Raw genomic sequence first — 20,072 nt, 5'->3', positions numbered from 1 at the left:
AGGGAGGGGATTACTGTCTCAGATGAGTACAAGGCTATAAGAATAATCCTTTATGATCTTCTGCTTAGAGTATTAATCATCTATCTAGGCAGACATTGAGGAGGTTGGATGCATGCTATGGCTGAAGTGATTGACGGAGATCTGAGGCTGTTGGTGGTATACAGAAGTAATTAGGATGGGAGGAAAGCTGCTGCTTTGAAAGAGGAAGGAAATGGGCTGGAGGAATTGGGGTATGTTCACCAAGTTGGGAGGGGGCTCAAAATTAGTGTTCATTTCTGAGCAGCTGCTGGCATGTCAGAGGCTTGGAATTGGCATGGTAAGTCTAAAAGTGTCTCAGCGGTGGTTAGCTGATCTCACCCAAGTTCCAAGCCCTACTCTACTTGACCCTTTTCTCTTGAGCCTCAGAGCTAAAATGTTCCTGAGCTCTCCTATTGGCTGGGAAGACCAATTGAAGTTCCCTTGCCCATGTTAGGAGGTGTACGCCTCCTAAACTAAAAATAGAAACAGCTGGCCCTTCTAGGCAGCTAAAATCCTCCAGACTAAGAGGTGTTCCCCAGTCGGCGGCCAGACTCCTTGAAATACCCTTTTGGTAATTCTACCAACGCCTCCATGTCTCTACTCTGCCATAACAAAGGCTGTGGGCAGCACTTTGACCCCCAAACCAACCTTCCTGGTGAGTAATCCTGACCTTGCCAGGAGTGCTGTGGGTGCTGGGGGAGTTGTCAGCTGTGAGCAGTCTGTTAAAGGAACAGAGAAAGAAACTACCTGCCATAGGTTAATTGGTCTGGGTGATTTTCAGTCTTTACTGATTTTTTTTTTATTTACATCATACGGAAAGATTGTAAGCATATAAACCTGGAAAAAAGGTAAGAAGTGATATTTGGCATAGTTTCTTTCCTTCCTTGATCCTTCTACCGGTATCCACAGATTCCTGTTGCCATCACCCTGGGGTCCCAATCTTCCATGATGCACTTAAGGTGAGGAATAGTCGAGGGGGGTTAGCAAGAGCATTTTCCCAAAGAAATATAGCCAGGAATCTAAGCTGAGCTGGATCTCTTGTTATCAGGGTTGGTCCTGCTGCCGGAAGCGAACTGTAGATTTCTCTGAGTTCTTAAACATCAAGGTAAATTCTTTACTTCCTGGGATTCTGCCCCGAGTAGAAGGAGTCTATCCCTAATCCTCTCTCCTTATCTGTACTAGGGCTGTACTGTGGGACCACACTGTGCTGAGAAGCTCCCTGAGGCCCCTCAACCTGAGGGCCCTGACACAAGCAGTTCACTTCAGGAGCAAAAACCGAATACGATTCCAAAGTCAGCAGAGACTTTGCGCCGGGAGAGGCCCAAGTAAATAGGAGGAGGTCCCTGGGTTTTTCCTACATTCATGGAGGTTCCTAGGAGTGATTAATGGGTCACAGGTTTGGGAACTAGGGACTAGAGATGTGAGGAGACCCAAGTGTCAGGGCTGGGTGTATATTTTGTGCCTTAGGGGAAATTTGTGTCCGGAAATAATGTACTTTGCTCTAAAGTGATATGGGGTGATGGGATAGGTGTTCTGTGGCAGGGGCGGGGGGTGGGGTGTTTTCTTTTTTTGGCCGTTTCACGTGGCATGTGGGATCTTAATTCCCCGACCAGGGATGGAATCTGTGCCCCCTGCAGTGGAAGTGCACTCAACCACAGGACAGCCAGGGAAGTCCTGGGATAGGTATTTTGAAACAACAGAGTAGATAGCCTCTCACAAATAACATACTTAGTTATAGTACAAGGGAGATTGTTGAGAATGACTTTTTTTTTTTCTTTTTGGAAAAGAGCTTTAAAATAAGTTTTACATCAAGAAAAGGGTGTCGTATTGGCAGCCAGGAGGCTGCAGAGAAGAATAAGTTAATTTTGTGGAAATAGTATGAGCAACAGATGAAAGTCATATTAGGTCTACAATTAATTAGATGAAGAAGCAGTGGGAATGATGCAGTTCTGCAGAGAAATATGGTTGGATTTAGAGCAACTGAGTAGACGGGCAAGAGAAACCCTGGGGAATTCCCCGGGGTTCAAGGATTTGGCATGTCCACAGAGAAGAAAATTGGCAATGGGGTTGCTACCCATCTTCTCTAACCCTGCCTCACTTTCACCAGACTTCTTTGATTCCATTACCACTGGTGGGAAGGTTGGGGCTGTTGATCACAGTTAGTGGGTCAGGACTAAATCACCCCACCCATACTCCCTAGGTCAGAGTTGCCTCCAAAGCTCCTTCCGCTAAATATATCCCAAGCCCTGGAAATGGCACTGGAACAGAAGGAATTAGACCAAGAACCTGGAGCAGGTAAGTGTGTTATTAGTAGGACAGGCTTCATAGGCTGGAATTTAGTGAAAGTGGCAGTTGGCTGGAGGAAATGAATAGGGTTCCTGACTCTGTTTCCTTTGCCCAGGTCTTGATAGTAGTCTGATCCGGACTGGTGTCAGCTGCCAGAACCCAGGATGTGATGCTGTGAGTGAGAGTTTGTGGAGGATTCAAGCATGTGGTTGAGAGATGCTGCATCTGAGGGATGACTGGGTATAGATATGAGGCTGCATAGGGTACATTTTGAAATGACCCAATTCTTTTCCTGATTCTTCTTTGTCTGTCTTAGGTTTACCGAGGCCCGGAGAGTGATGCTGCTCCATGTACCTACCACCCAGGAGCACCTCGATTTCATGAGGGGTGATGGAGGGGAATGGGTGGGCTGTGAGACAGGTTTCTCCCAATGTTGATCTTAAGATGGAAGTGGGGGGCTTGTGGGGAGGGGAAGGAGATTCAGTTGAATTCTATTCCTACCTCAGGATTAAATCTTGGAGCTGTTGTGGTATCCAGACCCTGGATTTTGGGGCATTCCTGGCACAGCCAGGATGCAGAGTTGGTAGACATGACTGGGGGAAGCAGGTAAGTCCTGACTTTCCTGAACTCTTGATTAGAACCCAATTCCAAAATAATTTCTCCTCCCTTTTGCATGGACCAAATAAGATTCTGCTCCTTACCTTTTACTAGCCCAGCGGTTTTGCAATATGAGGTAGTGTTAATCTTTCTGAGACTCTCTGTCTCTTCTCCACATATACCATGAGGTCGCCCCTTGGGTTAAGAGTTCATTCTTACCACCCACATTTCACATCTTCTTTGTAGCTGCCAGCGTCTTGCCGTCATGATTGGCACCAGACAGATTCCTTAGTAGTGGTGACTGTATACGGCCAGATTCCACTTCCTGCGTTCAACTGGGTGAAGGCCACTCAAACTAAGGTGAGGAATGCCTGATGCTGGATGGGAGGCCAGTGAATTGGGTGATATTATAATCTTACAGGCAGAATCATTGTAGGCAGTTAACATGTAGGCTCCATAGTCCTCTGAGAGGAAGGTAGAGCTGTTAGGTCAGGGTTATCTGGCTGACCTGTGGATGTAGGGATTACACCACTGGTCTGCTTCTCTGTTGTAATGACTTGTTCTGACCTTCTGGGATTGTTACTACTCCTGTAATTCTTTTCTCTCAGCTTCATATCCATATTGTCTTTGATGGTAACCGTGTGTTCCAAGCACAGATGAAGCTCTGGGGGGTAAGTGAAGATAAGGAATGGGCACAGGAGGGGGAAGAAGATGGGGTGAAAAGAAGGGCCAGAATGGAATGAATAGAGGGTGTCTTGAGGGAAGGAGTTGTAATGGGAAAGTGGAGGTTTTCTCTTCATTTGCTTTGATATTCTCTCTCTCCCTCTTCCTCCCTCTTTTTCTCCCTCTCCCCCCAACTCCCCTATCTTTCCTCTTTCTCTCTCTCCCTTACTTATTCCTTTCCTATATTTTTCCCCATCTGGCATTTTTAAATTTTTCTCCATGTCACTCATCACCATTCTACTCTGACCCCAACCCCTTTGATTTCCTCATTTTCTCTTCTGTGTTCCTCTATCTTTCCCTCCTCCTCAGGTCATAAACGTGGAGCAGAGCTCTGTCTCCTTGATGCCATCTCGGGTTGAAATCTCCCTGGTCAAGGCTGACCCAGGATCCTGGGCCCAGCTGGAGCACCCCGATGCACTGGCTGAGAAGGCTAAGGCAGGGGTTGGGTTAGAGATGGATGAGGAAGAATCTGAGGATTCAGATGATGACCTGAGCTGGACAGAGGAGGAGGAAGAGGAGGAAGCGATGGGGGAATAGTGACACCAGACAGTCAAGTGTCTAGATAGGACCTTGATTCCCTTAGGATCTCAGAGACCAGGATATGGTTGGCATGTGGTGTCACTGAGTAGCAGGAGGCAGAAGGAGGGGAGAACAAAGCATCCAAACCATTCTGTTTTTTTTCCCTTAAATAAATCTTGTATTCTGCAGTTTCACATAGTGTCGTTCTCTCACCTCACTATCTAAGATTGTATTCATTCCCTCCAACTTCTGTGTGTGTGCAACACACATGTGTGAAAACAAGCACATGCAATCAATTCTTCACAACCACCAAGTATTTACTGAGTACTTACTATGTGCCCAGTTATATGTTAGGTGGTTTAGAGATATCTGAGAAACAGAAGACTTATTCATTCCTCTCAGGAAAATTGTAGTCTGGCTGACAAGTCAAGCAAGGCTAATCTACATGAGATAATAATAAACATTATCAGGTAGTTTGAGTGCTAAATTGTGCAGTACGGTTTTTAAAAGCTGCAGGATTTGAGAGAATGGAGTCAATGTGAACTGTAGCAGAAAGGGAAAGCTCCAAGGAAAAAGTACATTTTTTACAGCTTTAATTAGATACAATACACATCCCATACAATTTGCCCAAAGTGTAAAATTCAGGGTGTTTGTTTGTTTGTTTGTTTGTTTTTAGTATACTCATAGGTGTGCAACCACAATCAATTTTAGAATGTTTTCATCACTCCAAAAAGAAACCCTATACCATTATCAGTCACTCCCAATTTCCCCCCATACTCATAGCCCTAGGCAACCACTGATCTACTTTCTGCCTCCCCTTTTCTGGATATTTCATGTGAATGGAATCATACAATATGTGGTTGTTTGTGACTGGCTTCTTTCACTTAGGATAATGTTTTCAAGGTTTATCCATGTTATAACATCTATCAGTACTTCATTCCTTTTAATGGCCAAATAATATTTCACTGTGTAGATATACCACTTTTGTTTACCTCTTCATCAGTTGAGGTATATTTGGGTTGTTTCCACTTTTTGGCTATTATGAATAATGCTCCTACAATAATGCTCCCTTGCATTCATGTTCAAATTTTTATGTGGACATATGTTTTCATTTCTCTTGGATGTATACTGAGTGCAATTGGCATGTAATTTCTGGGTCAAATGGTAACTTTCAACCTTTTGAAGAAGTGCTAGACTGTTTTCCAAAGAGGCCGCACCATTTTACATTCCTACCAGCAGTGTATGAGGGTTCTAATTTCTCCACATCCTTGGTAACACTTGTTACTTGTCATTTTTTATTCTAGCCATCCTAATGGGTGTGAAGTGGAATCTCATTGTGGTTTTACTTTGCTTTTCCCTGATGGCTAATGATGCTGAGCATCTTTACATGTGCTTATTGGCCACTTTTTAATCTTATTTGGAGAAATGTCTATACAAATCATTTGCCCATTTGTTAATAGGGTTGCTTGTCTTTTTATTGAGTTGTATTTTAAAAATTTATTCTGGAGACAAGTCTCTTATCAGATATATGATTTATAAATATTTTCTCCCATTCTCTGTGTTGTCTTCCCACTTCCTTGATGGTGTCCTTTGATACACAGAAGTTTTCAATTTTTATGAAGTATAATTTATCCATTTTTCCTTTGGTTGCTTATGCTTTTGATGTCATATCCTAGAAACCATTGCCTAGTCCAAGGTCATGAAAATTTACTCCTGTGTTTTCTAAGAGTTTTATACTTTTAGCTCTTATATTTAGGTCTTTGATCCATCTTGAGTTAGTTTTTATATGTGGTACGAGGTAGGGGTCCAACTTTATATTTTTGCATATGGATGTCCAGTTGTCCCAGCACCATTTGTGGAAAAGGCTATTCTGTCCCCATTGAATTGTCCTGGCACCCTAGTTGAAAACCAATTAACCATAAATGTGAGGGTCAAGAAATACATTTTGAATGGAAATTTGAAGAATGAGAAATTTGGATAGGTATGGAAGAGTAGGGAGAGCCAGGCTTGGGTAAGAAGGTGTTCTGTTTTACTTTTTGTGTTTTATTATAAATTCCAAAAGCAATACATTGTCACTATAAAAGACTCAGTGCAGAAATATGTAGAGTGAGAAGTAAACGCCCCTCTTCAGATTCTCTCCAAGCTTATTCGTTTTGCTGTCTGTAACCACTGCTAACATATCAGAGGGTATTTTTTCTTTTGGCTGTGAGGCATGCGGGATCTTGGTTTCCTGACCAGGGATTGAACCCATACCCCCTGCAGTGAAGTGAGGACCCCTAACCTCTGGACCACCAGGGAATTCCCTCAGAGGGTATGTTTAAGCAAGGGAACAAAAAAAGTCAAGTGAAGTGTGGCTAGATTGGGAAGAGCCTAAAATTCTAGACCAAGGATTTTGAACATGATTTAAAAGAGAGTTAAAAAGCATTATAGATCTTTTCTTTTTAAATGTAGATTTTTTTTTTTGGCTACGCCATGTGGCTTGCAGGAACTTAGTTCCCCAGCCAGTGATTGAGCCTAGGCTCACCCTAGTGAAAGTGCCAAGTCCTAACCACTGGACTGCCAGGGAATTGCCTTAAATGTACATTCTTAACTAGAGGACTGACATCTCTTTTTTGAGTCTCTCTTGAGTCAGCTTTACTCTCTCAACAGGGTGGCCAAGAATCTGGGAGATTCAGATTCCAAGAAACATCAAACTAGGAAGCTCACCAAGCCTCAGGTGATCTCAAGTATTTTTCATAGCACTCTTTTGTCTCAGTTCAGATTCAAGGAACATAAGATTTCACTGGGACCTAGGAGTAAGATGGAGGTGGGAGAATGGACATGGGCAGCAAAGGTGAGGGATCACAGCATAGCACGGCTGAGGATTTAGAAATTGAGGCAAGATTAGGGGATATTGGAAATGCATCAGGGTATGACCTCTCCCTTGCAGGGAAGTTTGATCAGAGGTAAAGGGGCTTCTTGGACCTCCAGGATATTCAACAATTCTGGCTCAGCTCTCTGTTCTCTCATTCTGTGGATGTGAAGTGCAAATAAAGTTTCCCCCTCAACCGAACCCTTCAGATCCTTTCTAACCCTGGCAGCAGTTTACTTTTAGTGTCATTTTTCTGTGGGTGAGTAAACATCAAAAGGGGCTTCAGAGGACTTTTTTTTTAAATTTAGAGGTGTAAAATGTGTATAGAAGAGTGCATAAAGTGCACTAATCTTAAATGTACAACTTTTTTCTATCTTATCAAAATCAGGGGACCAGCAACTACTCAGAATTCCTGGAGAGGATGGAGGTGAAGAATCAAAAATTTCAAGTAACCCTTGTTGTATATAAACTACATGTATAAAGCTTCAAATTTACAACATTAATAAAGTAGTGTACTAGCTCCTTTTATATAGCCCAAAGCTCAAAATATGTTTCAAGCAGTTGTATAATATTATTAACAACAGCAACAATAACCATAGCTACTGTTTCTGATACAAACTAACTTGCCAAGTATTATGATAAGTGCTTTGCATGCATTATCTCATTTAATCCCCCACTTCCCACCATCAGAGCTACATATTTATTCATAAACCCTCTCCCTGCCTCCTTTTATACTTCTCATTTCCTTCCACTGTGCTTTATGTCCTATTCCCTCACACCGTCCCAGAAACCTTACACTATTAATTATCCTTTCTCTCTCCTGTTTGTTCAACCTTTCCCTCTCATTGGATGTTTTCGTTGACATTTAAACAAGCCCAAGTCTCTCCAGTTTCACAAAAATCATTTCCCTTAACTTCATATCACTCTCCAGCTACTACTTAACTCTCTTCTCTCCTTTATAACCAAACGTGTTGAAATAACTACTCTTTTTCCATTTCCTTCTTCCTAGTCCTTTTACAACATACTTCAATATGACTTTCAACCCCCTCGATCTGTGGTGACAAGGTTACCACTGGCCACCAAGTCACTAAATCCAATGGATACTTTTAGTTCTCATCTTACCTGATCTCTCAAGCAAAATTTGACATTCATGATGGTTTCTTCCTTGAATTACATTTCATACATTGGCTTCTATGACCAATCACTCCTCTTGATTGTCTTCCTACTTCTCTGGCCATTCCTTTCAGTCTCCTTTACAGGCTCCTCCTCTTCCACCTGGCCATTCAATGATGAAATTCCTCAGGACTCTGTCCTAGGCTTGGTCTCTTTATATATACATATAAGTCTCTTCTAGAGACTCTGAATTATGCCCATGACTTCAAATACCACCCACATGGAGGTGACTCACACATTCTTATCTCTAGGCCAAATCTTTTCTTTGAGGTCCAGATCTGTGTATTATAATAATAATAGCTAATGCAGATTTACAACAGTGTCTGGCATATAGTAAGTACTATATAAGTGTTTGCTATTATTAGTACCACTACTATTCCTCTTTCTCTTCACCAAAAGCTTTCACCTTGGCCTATTGGGAAGGACGGGGTAATTTTTTTTCTTGATAGGAGGGAGACATTTCCAATATCCAGTTTTATAATGTTTCAGTAAGAAAATAGGATTTTTTTATTTTATTTTATTTTATTTTATTTTATTTTTTTTGCTGTGCCTCATGGCTTTTGGGATCTTAGTTCCCTTACCAGGGATCGAACTTGGGTCCCAGCAGAGAGCACTGAGTCCTAGCCACTGGACCGCCAGGGAATTCCCTGAAAATAGGATTTTTCTTGACATTCAGGTTTTGCAAGTCTATAAAGTGATAATGTATTTATCATACCATTGCATCAACTTCAGGATTAAGGAAGACTGTATTCACCTGCTGAGGGAGTAAAGTATCATGTATAGAATGCCACTGTGTGGGGCACTTCTACCCACATTATTTTACTTAATCCTCACACCTGCTCTGTGAGGTAGGTATTATTATCCCCGATTTTTATAGATGAGGAAACCTAAGCTCAGAGAGGGACATAGCTTGCTTAAGGTAACATGGCTACTGATTAAAACCTCAGTCATTGTTCTAGAGCCATCTGAGATATCTAAAACCTAAGCACCCACCTAGGATCTTAGAAGAGGACCTTGATATCACACCTCTCTAGCCTAGCAGAGTCCCTTTGACAAGCCTATCTGGAAACCAGTGAGGCCCTGAGTTGGTCAGTGATATCTCACATTGATATAACACTTTCCCAAACCACTTTTTGTCTCTGATTACCTCATCCCTAACCTAAGTGGGGTCCCTAAGTACTTTACCTCTCACTTCATCCAGATCAGTAATTACCTCCCAGTTACACCAGATTTAGTGTTACTGACTCTGGGGCCCCTGCCTCCACTGTCCTCTTTCTCCCTTTCTGCTCTTGAAGTCCCAGAACACTGGTAGAGGGAGAACCAAGCAGACCAATATAAATTCAGGCTGTCCAATTTCAACTCTGCCCTTGCAGCTGCTCAGCAACCCTTTTATTTGTCTCATACATTCCCTGGCACTCTCCCCACAGAGGCTGTTCCAGACCTTCCTCTTCTCATATTCTCTTCTCATATATCCTCCTGTTCCACTCCTTCAGACTAGTACACACAATTTCATCAGATGTTTGACAATTCAATAACATTTTTAAAACCTTTTTAATGGAGAATTTAAAACGTACAAAAGTAGATTGAATAGTATAATGAATCCCCATTTACCAAACACTCAGCTTCAACTAGTATCAACTCTTGGGCACTCGTTTCATCTATTTTCTCCATCCCATAATATTTTGGAGCAAATCCCAGACATGACATCATTCCATACCTAAATATTTCAGTATGTATCTTTAAAAGGTAAGCATCCTTTTAAAAAAAACATAATGGTAATATCATTAGCACACACAAAATAAGCAATATTTCCTTAATATCATCAAATACCAAGTCAGCATTTAAATTTCCAATAGTTTCATAAATATCAAAAGAATTTTTACAGCTTTTTTGGTTTGAATCAGTAACCAAATAAAATCCACACATTGTGATTGGTGGATGTGTATTATATATCACTTTTAAACTGAAGGTTCCCCTTCGTCTCTTTTTTCCTTGCAATTTTTTTGTCAAGGAAGTTGAATTGTTTTCCAGTAGTTTCACAGTCTGGGTTTTGCCAAATTCCATCTCTGTTGTATAGATTAACACGTTTCCTTGACCTCTGTTTGTTGTGTGTATTGGTAAGATCAATAGTGTCTGTACAATGCATATTCTATATTCATTGTCCTGTTTTCAATGGAGTGGGGAAATTGTCCATACGACCAAAGAAATGGAAGGTGTCTGGCCCAGAGAGTGACTTAGGAAGGAGCTAGGACCTCTTTAGCAGGACTGAAACAGATGCCTCAGGTAATTAGTAACGGAGGTCCAGGCAAGATAGGATGGGTGAGGGGCCATGTAGTGTCAGATTTCTACTCTGCTGGTATGTAGAGCAGGACAGTCAGGGAAGCAATGATCAGGCTGAAGTCAGAGCTAGAAAAGGAGAGGTAGCATTTGAGGCAGCAGCTGGGATTATTTCTCAGGGGATTACTCTACTTGCTATACCCTGTTTTCTAAATATATCTTATTCATTTCCACCTCTATGCCTTTGCCCCAGTGTTTCCTTTGCTTGGAATATAATCTCCTTTCTCTCCACCTATCCAAATCCTACTTACCTTTAATGATCAGTGAAGTTCCCTCTTTTCCATATTTTTGCTTGTAGCATCATAAAATATCTCTGAAAGGATAAATAAGAGATCAAGAACACTGATTGCTTCCCGGGAAGGAAACTGGATGGCTAGAGGACAGGGCTGGAAGGGAGAAAGTTATTACTGATTTGCTGCAGGAAGGACAGTTAACCTGATAAAAGTCTCTAATATGAAATCTGGAAGTAGAAGCAGGGAAATTGGAATTTGTAGTTTGAGGAGAAAGAGGAAGGTCTGGAACAGCCTCTGTGGGGAGAGTGCCAGGGAATGTATGAGACAAATAAAAGGGTTGCTGAGCAGCTGCAAGGGCAGAGTTGAAATTGGACAGCCTGAATTTATATTGGTCTGCTTGGTTCTCCCTCTACCAGTGTTCTGGGACTTCAAGAGCAGAAAGGGAGAAAGAGGACAGTGGAGGCAGGGGCCCCAGAGTCAGTAACACTAAATCTGGTGTAACTGGGAGGTAATTACTGATCTGGATGAAGTGAGAGGTAAAGTACTTAGGGACCCCACTTAGGTTAGGGATGAGGTAATCAGAGACAAAAAGTGGTTTGGGAAAGTGTTATATCAATGTGAGATATCACTGACCAACTCAGGGCCTCACTGGTTTCCAGATAGGCTTGTCAAAGGGACTCTGCTAGGCTAGAGAGGTGTGATATCAAGGTCCTCTTCTAAGATCCTAGTTGGGTGCTTAGGTTTTAGATATTCTCAGATGGCTCTCGGACAGCTCTTAGCAATGACTGAAGTTTAAACAGGTGGAATTCATCACTAAAACTGGAATTTCTGCAAGACACATGGTGGGAGGAGTAATTTAAGAAACTACTCTTTACTATGATCTAAGCATTGTAATAAAATATGTATATATATACAAATATTTGTATCTCTATATATTATATATATATCAAATGAGAATATATATTCTCATTTAATTCTCACAACAATGTATTAAAAGCATTATTTTTTTAATAGATAAGGAAACTGAGCTTCAGGGAGGTTACATAATTTTCCCTAGGTTACAGAGCTGGGACTCAAATCCAGGTTTGAGTACAAAGCCTGTGCTCTTTGATGTCCAGCATATTTTCCAGCAAACACCTCCTTCCATTAAATCAGTTATTTTGCCAATGACATCCATTAATAAAATTATAGATGCATTCTTATCAAAAGAATTATATACTGAATTGAAAGCTTTTGGTGAGTAAGAAGTTTAATTGACTAGGGTAGAAGAGGTAGATACTCGGAGGCAGTGAAACCAATTGAAGCTAACCACAGGGGTGCAGGGGAGAAAGATGAGACCTCAGACTAAGTGGGTGTGGTAGTAAGAATGGAGGAGAGAATAATGCATTTAAGAGATATGTCTTAGTTCAGGCTGCTATAACAAAGTACCATAGACTAGGTGGTTTATAAACAACAGAAATTTATTTCTCACAGTTCTGGAGGCTGGAAGTCTGAGATCAAGGTGCCAGCATGATCAAGTTCTAGTGAGGGAGCTCTATCAGGTGGAGAACAAAGAGAGGAAGCAAGCTCTCTCATGACTCTGATAGGGGCACTAATCCCATTCATGACCTCATCTAATCCTGATTACCTCCCCAAAGCCCCACCTCCTAATACCATCACACTGGGGGATAGGATTTCAATGTATGAATTTTAGGGGAACACAAACATTTAATCCATAACACAGGTAGGAGTGAAAGTAATGTGGCCATTGCTGGTCTTCTTCTTTTTTTAATTTAATTTCTTTATTTTTATTTTTAAATTTTATTTTAATTTATTTTTTATTATTTCAAAAAAAATTTTTTTTAATTTTTGGTTGCATTGGGTCTTCATTGCTGAGCAGGCTTTCTCTAGTTGCTGAGAGCTGAGGCTACTCTTTGTTGTGTGCGGGCTTATCACTGCAGTGTATTCTCTTGTTGCCGAGCAGGGGCTCTAGGCACACGGGCTTCAGTAGTTGCAACACGAGGGCTCAGTAGTTGTGGCATGCGGGCCCCTAGAGGGCACGGGCTTCAGTAGTTGTGGCTCGCAGGCTGTAGAGCACAGGCTCAGTAGTTGTGGCACATGAGCTTAGTTGATCCGCAGCATGTGGGATCTTCCCAGACCAGGGATCAAACCTGTGTTCCCTGCATTGGTAGGCGGATTCTTAACCACTGAGCCACCAGGGAAGTCCCATTGCTGGTCTTCTGTGTTCTTTGGACTTATACAACTCAGTCCTTCCTCAGTGCCTCTGTATTATCCCCCTGCCTGGAATAGTCTCCCTCCAGGTATTTGAATAGCTGGCTCTTTCTTGTCACTCAAGTCTCAGCTCAAATATCATCACTCATGATAGGGAAACAATTCATTGTCTCAAAAATTAATCAATGAAGGGAGAGAATCAAGCATTTATCCTGCCTTTCCTAGATGAACTGGGTAACAAAATAGTAGATGAACGGACATGTCATTTTCCAAAACTATTCCAATTAATAAAAAGAAATAAAATTAGAATATCACTATTTTGCAATCCTTGATAGATATAGTGAGCAGCAGCAGCAGCTTCTAAGATTATAAAAAGACATCAGACATTATGTCTATCCTATAGTCATACAAAAGGGGTGGAAGCTGAGTTTGATCTAGCCTTTGGATCCAGCTGCCAATTTACAGGAAATACAGACATAGGAAGTACATGATGCCTATGCAATTAGCAAAATGCCGAGTAAAAAGCTTCACACATCAAACTTGAGTTCTTCCATAAAAAAAATCACCTCTCAGTGAAGGCTTTCTTGTTCTCTAAATTAGCACCTACTCTCCAAGTTACTATCACATTACCCTGTTTGATAGTCCCCATATCTGTTATCATCAACAGAGGTTTCCTTACATGAGGAGCAATATAGCATTACAGTTAAGAGAACAAACTATAACATCAGGCTGCCTGGGTTCAAATCTTGACTACTTACTAGTTATGTGAACTTAAACTACTTAAGAGCTATGGGCCTGAGTATAAACTATAAAATGGAATTAATAACAGTGCCTATATCATAGGATCATTAGGAATATTAAATGAAATAACATATCTATCTCATTTAATGTCTATCTCATAGCTTATCACAGTGCCTAGTACAAGATAAGCATTATAAATGCTAACAATATTATTGCGTAGTTATTTTTTTGCTTGTACATTATTTCTCTCACTAGCATGTAAGTTGTTCTGTGCTATACCCAGAACCTAAAACTGCCTAGCACATATATAATATGTGCTTAATAAATGTTGAATGAAGGACCTGAATTAGGGTGACAAAGAAAGATAGGACGGAGACATGTAAGGTATTATTTAAAAAGAAGAAAAAAAACCTTGGACTTAATTTTTTTTCTAATAGGGGAGGGAAGTGTATAAGATAATTACTCCAAGGCTTCAAACTTAAGTAACAGCTAGAAGGCTAGTGCTTTTTAACAGAAACAGGAAAACCAGGAACTAGAACTAATATTATTTGAATATTCCAATAGTGAATTTTATTTTAGGTAACAGTTTGAAATGATGGCAACGCATACCAGTGGAAATGGTAGTAGGCAGTTAATTGTAAATGCAAAATTAGAGTTCGTGAGAAAAGTATGCACTGAAGATAGACTTGAGTATCATCTGTGTCAATGTGCCACAAACATTCAACTTATTAGTATGAACTTCCTTCATCTTTAAAAAACAAAAAAACTTGCAGATGTGAATAAAATGGAAAATACAATATTTAAACCCTTAAATTGTTCTCAGAGGAAGTCACTGTTAGCAGTTTGGTGTATATCCTTACAAACATTTTCTATACGTTTACAAACAGATATTGGCATACAACATGTAGAGACGTAGTAAAAGTCTGAGCAGATACCTACATTCATATGGAGAAGTTTGTTTTTTTCTTTTTGGCCAGTTTGGAATCATTCTATAATATTTTTCTGTAACCTACTTAATCATTAAGCATATCACTTTATTGTCCTTGAAGATACTTCCGTGTCAATATATATAGATCTCTGACATGCTTTTTTGTGCTGCATAGTACTTTATTGTATGGATATGCCATGATTGATTTAACTATTCCATTATTGGTGAACACAAATTGTTTATAATTTTTTATTGTTACAAATTATGCAGCAATGAAAGTCATTATACATATATCTTTGAATATTTGTGCTGATATATTTTATTTATATTTTATTTTTTATTTTATTTTTTTAAGCTCTTTATTGGAATATAATCGCTTTACACTGTTGTGCCAGTTTTTGCTGTACAACAAAGTGAATCAGCTGTATTTATACATATATTTCCATATCCCCTCCCTCCCGAGACTCCCTCCCACCTTCCCTATCCCAGCCCTCTAAGTTATCACCCATCATCCAGTTGATCTCCCTGTGTTATGCAGCAGCTTCCCACTAGCTATCTGTTTTACATTTCGTAGTGTATATATGTCAATGCTACTCTCTCACTTCATCCCGACTTCCCCTTTGCACCTCCCTCCCCGCCCCTTGTCCTCAAGTCCGTTTTCTACATCTACATCTTTGTTCTCGCCCTATCACTGTGTTCATCTGTACCATTTTTTTAGATTCCATATATGTGAGTTAGCATACAGTATTTGTTTTACTCTTTCTGGCTTACTTCACTCTGTGTGACAGACTCTAGGTCCATTCACCTCACTACAAATAACTCAATTTCATTCTTATGGCTGAGTAATATTCCATTGTGTATATGTGCCACATCTTCTTTATCCATTCATCTGTTGATGGGCATTTAGGTTGCTTCCACGTCCTGGCTATTATAGTGGTGCAATGAACATTGTGGTACATGTTTCTTTTTGGATTATGGTTTTCTCTGGGTATATGCCCAGGAGTGGGATTGCTGGGTCATATGGTAGTTCCATTTTTAGCTTTTTGAGGAACCTCCATACTGTTTTCCATAGTGGCTGTACCAATTTACATTCCCACCAACAGTCCAGGAGGGTTCCCTTTTCTCTGCACCCTCTCCAGCATTTATAGTTTCTAGATATTTTGATGATGGCCATTCTGACTGGTGTGAGGTGATATCTCATTGTGGCTTTGACTTGCATTTCTCTAATGATTAGTGATGTTGAGCATCTTTTCATGTGTTAGCCATCTGCATGTCTTCTTTGGAGAAATGTCTATTTAGGTCTTCTGCCCATTTGTGGACTGGGTTATTTGCTTTTTTGGTATGAAGCTGCATGAGCTGCTTGTATATTTTGGAGATTTAATCCTTTGTCAGTTGCTTCGTTCGCAAATATTTTCTCCCATTCTGAGGGTTGTCTTCTTGTCTTGTTTATGGTTTCTTTCGCTGTGCAAAAGCTTTTGTTTCATAAGGTCCCATTTGTTTATTTTTGATTTTATTCCCATTATTCTAGGAGGTGGGTCAAAAAGGATCTTGCTTTGATGTATGTCATAGAGTGTTCTGCCTATGTTTTCCTCTAAGAGTTTTATAGTGTCTGGCCTTACATGTAGGTCTTCAATCCATTTTGAGTTTATTTTTGTGTATGGTGTTAGGAAGTGTTTTAATTTCATTCTTCTACATGTAGCTGTCCAATTTTCCCAGCATCACTTATTGAAGAGGCTGTCTTTTTTCCATTGTATATGCTTGTCTCCTTTGTCAAAGATAAGGTGCCCATGTGTGCATGGGTTTATCTCTGGGCTCTCTATTGTGTTCCATTGATCTATATTTCTGTTTTTGTGCTAGTACAATCCTGTCTTGATCACTGTAGCCTTGTAGTATAGTTTGAAGTCAGAGAGTCTGATTCCACCAACTGCATCTTTTCTTCTCAAGATTGCTTTGGCTATTTGGGGTCTTTTGCATTGCTAATATTTTTTAAATGAAATGCTGTTCTCTTATCTTATTTATCTATTTATTTATTTGCTTGTATTTTTAGCTGTGTTGGGTCTCTGTTGCTGTGCATGCAGACTTTCTCTAGTTGTGGCGAGCAGGGGCTACTCTTCATTGCGGTGCACAAGCTTCTCATTGCGGTGGCTTCTCATTGCGGAGCACGGGCTCTAGGTGTGCAGGCTTCAGCAGTTGTGGCACGCAGGCTCAATAGTTGTGGCTCACAGGCTCTAGAGCGCAGGGTCAGTAGTGGTGGTACACGGGCATTAGAGAAGCCCCCAAGAAGGCGGATTCTTAACCACTGGACCACCAGGGAAGTCCTTATTTTTAGTTTTTTTAAGGAATCTCCATACTGTTCTCCGTAGTGGCTGTACCAGTTTACATTCCCACCAACCGTGTAGGAGCGTTCCCTTTTCTCCACACCCTCCAGCATTTATTGTTTATAGAACTTTTAATGATGGCCATTCTGCCTGATGTGAGGTGGTACCTCATTGTAGTTTTGATTTGCATTTCTCTAATAATTAGTGATGATGAGCATGTTTTCGTGTACCTATTGGCCATCTCCATGTCCTCTGTAAATTGAACACAGTTCTGAATAGCAAGATGAAATCTTGTGACTCCAGGATGTAAAGCATCCCTTTGTCCAGCATATCCATGCTGTATACACTACCCTCTTATTAGTCACTTAGTAACCTCCTGGAGGTTATCAGATCAACTGTCTCAGTATCACAGTGCTTGTATTCAAGTAACCTTTATTTCACTTAATAATGGCCCCAAAGTGCAAGAGTAGGTGCTTGACAACTCTGATATTCTCTTACTGTACCTGATTTATAAATTAAAGTTTATCATAGGTATGTATAGGGAAAAAGCATTGTATATATAGGTTTTGGTACTATCCATGGTTTCAGGCATCAACTGGGGGTCTTGGAAAGTATCCCCTGCATGTAAGGGGGATTATTGTATTAATGTACAAACTTTCAATTAAACTCTGTTTTCAGCCCCATATGTCATGTCTATCATCTGCTATACCTGGTGTCTTGGACCTTCCCATAGTTTTACTGGTAAAATGGCCCTTTCTTATTGTTTCCTCTATACTAGACCAAAATTTCTTCCTAGCTACTATTTCAGCTACCATTTCTCAAATGGCTTTCTTGCATCTAAAAAACCCCAAGAACTTTTTGTCCTTTTGGGTTTGTACACATATTGTATATTATTTTGGTACACTTTTAGTGGTGCCTCAGAAGTGGTTTGAAATGCTATGTTTGGGCTTCCTAGGTGGCGCAGTGGTTAAGAATCCGCCTGCCAATGCAGAGGTCACGGGTTCGATCCCAGCTCCAGGAAGATCCCACATGCCGCGGAGCAACCAAGCCCGTGTGCCAAAAAAAAAAAAAAAAGAAATGCTATGTTTGTCATATGCTAAATTCTCTATTCAGTTCCATTGGTATATTTGTCTATTCTTGAACCATGTCACAGCTTTATATGATAATTTGATATCCAGTAGGCAAGTCTTCCCTCATTTCTATCTTTTAAAAGTTTCTTGGTTCTGTTTATGTGTTCTTCCAGGTGAACTTCAGAACCAATTTGTTCAGTACTCCCACCCTATCCTCTCAAATCCCAATGAGATTGTTATAAGAATTTATACTTATTGAAAAAAATTTTAAACTATGAAACTTATTAAGAAATATTATATATCTATCCATTTGTCAAATATTCATACTTATAGCCTTCAGTAATATTTTGTAATTTTATTCATGTCAATATTTTGTATGTTTCTTGTTAGGTTTATTCCTATCTTTTTTTTTCACTGCTGTGAATGGGATCTTTTTACCCCATTATATTTTCTAATTGGATATTGTTTTTATAGTGAAAAGTTATTGATTTAAAATTTAAACTCTATTGCTGTTTAGTTTTGATAGTATCTCAGTTCATTCTCTTAGATTATCTATGTATCACATATAAACAGGGACATTTTATGACTCTTCCTTTACAACATTTGTAACTTTTATCTTCTTTTGTCTTAATAATTTGACTAGAACCTGCAGAGCAATGTTCGGTAATAGTTACGAAAACAGGTGAATATTCTTGGTTTTGTTCTGACTTTAAGGTGAATGCCACTGGTATTTCACTATTAAGTATGATGATTGCAGTTCTTTTCTATATCCTTTATCAAGTTATGAAATTCTCCTGTCCCTAGCCTACTGAGAAAATATTTTTAAGGTACTACAAGCATAAGGTAAAATCTTTAAATAGTACAAAAGGGTGTGTGAAGAGTTGCCCATTTGTATTCCTCAGTTTTCCAGTTCCCTTACCAAGAAGCAATTCCTATTAACGATTTTTAGGTGAACTACCAGAGATAAATCAATGCAAATATAAGCATATATGTGGGGACTTCCTAGGTGGTGCAGTGGTTAAGAATCTGCCTGCTAATGCAGGGGACACGGGTTCGATCCCTGCTCCAGGAAGATCCCACATGCCACGGAGCAACTAAGCCCTTGTGCCACAACTATTGAGCCTGTGCTATAGAGCCTGTGAACCACAACTATTGAGCCCGTGTACTGCAACTACTGAAACCTGTGCACCTAGAGCCAGTGCTCCACAACAAGAGAAGCCACCAAAATGAGGAGCCCATGCACCACAATGAAGAGTAGTCCCCACTCGCTGCAGCTAGAGAAAGCCCATGTGCAGCAATGAAGACCCAACGCAGCCAATAAATAAATAAATAAATAAATAAATAAATAAATAAATTTATTTTAAAAAAGCACATATGTGAATATGTTATTTTTTACACAAATAGTGGCATACTATAAACACTGTTCTAAACCCTGATATTTTTGTTGATAAATCAGCTGTCAGTCATTTCTTTATAGGTAATAAACCTGTCTTTTCTTTCTGGCTTTTTCCCCCTACTTTCATTATAGAAAATTTCAACCATACAAAAGAAAAGAAAATAGTATACTGAATTCCCATGTACCTGTCACCTAGCTTCAGTGATTATTAACTCATAGCCAATCTTGTTTCATCTTTATTTCACTAACCCCTGCTCCTCCCCCCACACAAGATTACTGTGAAGCAAAGATTATTTCATCTCATCCATAAATATTTTGGTATGTGTCTCTAAAATATAAGGACTTTTCTTAAACATTGCAACAAAACCACCACCTCTAAAAAATTAACAATTCTTTAATGTCATCAAATGTACAGTCTGTAAAAAAATATTTAATTAATTAATTTATATTTGGTTGTACTGGGTCTTAGTTGCAGCAGGCGGGCTTCTTAGTTGTGGCATTTGAACTCTTAGTTGTGGCATGCACGTGGGATCTAGTGCCCTGACCAGGGATGGAAGCCGGGCCCTCTGCATTGGGAGTGAGGAGTCTTAACCACTGCACCACCAGGGAAGTCCCAAATGTACAGACATTGTTCAAATCTTCTTGATTGTCTCATAAATGTTTGTGTGTTT

The 20,072-nt window shown here is 40.0% G+C and overlaps 1 protein-coding gene across 8 annotated transcripts in view; it reads left to right on the top strand.

Moving 5' to 3' along the window:
- Positions 1-128: 128 nt before the first annotated feature.
- The window catches only part of ITGB1BP2 (integrin subunit beta 1 binding protein 2), a 40,632-nt gene continuing 20,688 nt past the window's right edge, over positions 129-20,072 (top strand). For 3 of the 8 annotated variants that reach the window (XM_057717493.1, XM_057717491.1, XM_057717489.1), the window contains exons 1-11: positions 129-673; positions 928-977; positions 1,067-1,123; positions 1,201-1,343; positions 2,219-2,313; positions 2,420-2,478; positions 2,621-2,691; positions 2,811-2,910; positions 3,148-3,261; positions 3,510-3,572; positions 7,383-7,421. In XM_057717493.1, the coding sequence (XP_057573476.1) occupies positions 610-673; positions 928-977; positions 1,067-1,123; positions 1,201-1,343; positions 2,219-2,313; positions 2,420-2,478; positions 2,621-2,691; positions 2,811-2,910; positions 3,148-3,261; positions 3,510-3,572; positions 7,383-7,421 (855 nt within the window). In that variant the 5' untranslated portion in view covers positions 129-609. Of the gene's footprint in view, positions 674-927; positions 978-1,066; positions 1,124-1,200; positions 1,344-2,218; positions 2,314-2,419; positions 2,479-2,620; positions 2,692-2,810; positions 2,911-3,147; positions 3,262-3,509; positions 3,573-3,933; positions 4,335-6,792; positions 7,249-7,382; positions 7,448-20,072 lie in introns of those variants that run through there. The other 5 variants (XM_057717495.1, XM_057717496.1, XM_057717492.1 and 2 more) reach the window with 5 other exon arrangements.

This window comes from Hippopotamus amphibius, chromosome X, assembly GCF_030028045.1.
Source record: "Hippopotamus amphibius kiboko isolate mHipAmp2 chromosome X, mHipAmp2.hap2, whole genome shotgun sequence".
NCBI lineage: Eukaryota > Metazoa > Chordata > Mammalia > Artiodactyla > Hippopotamidae > Hippopotamus > Hippopotamus amphibius.
This window is presented reverse-complemented; position numbering and strand designations above follow the sequence as displayed.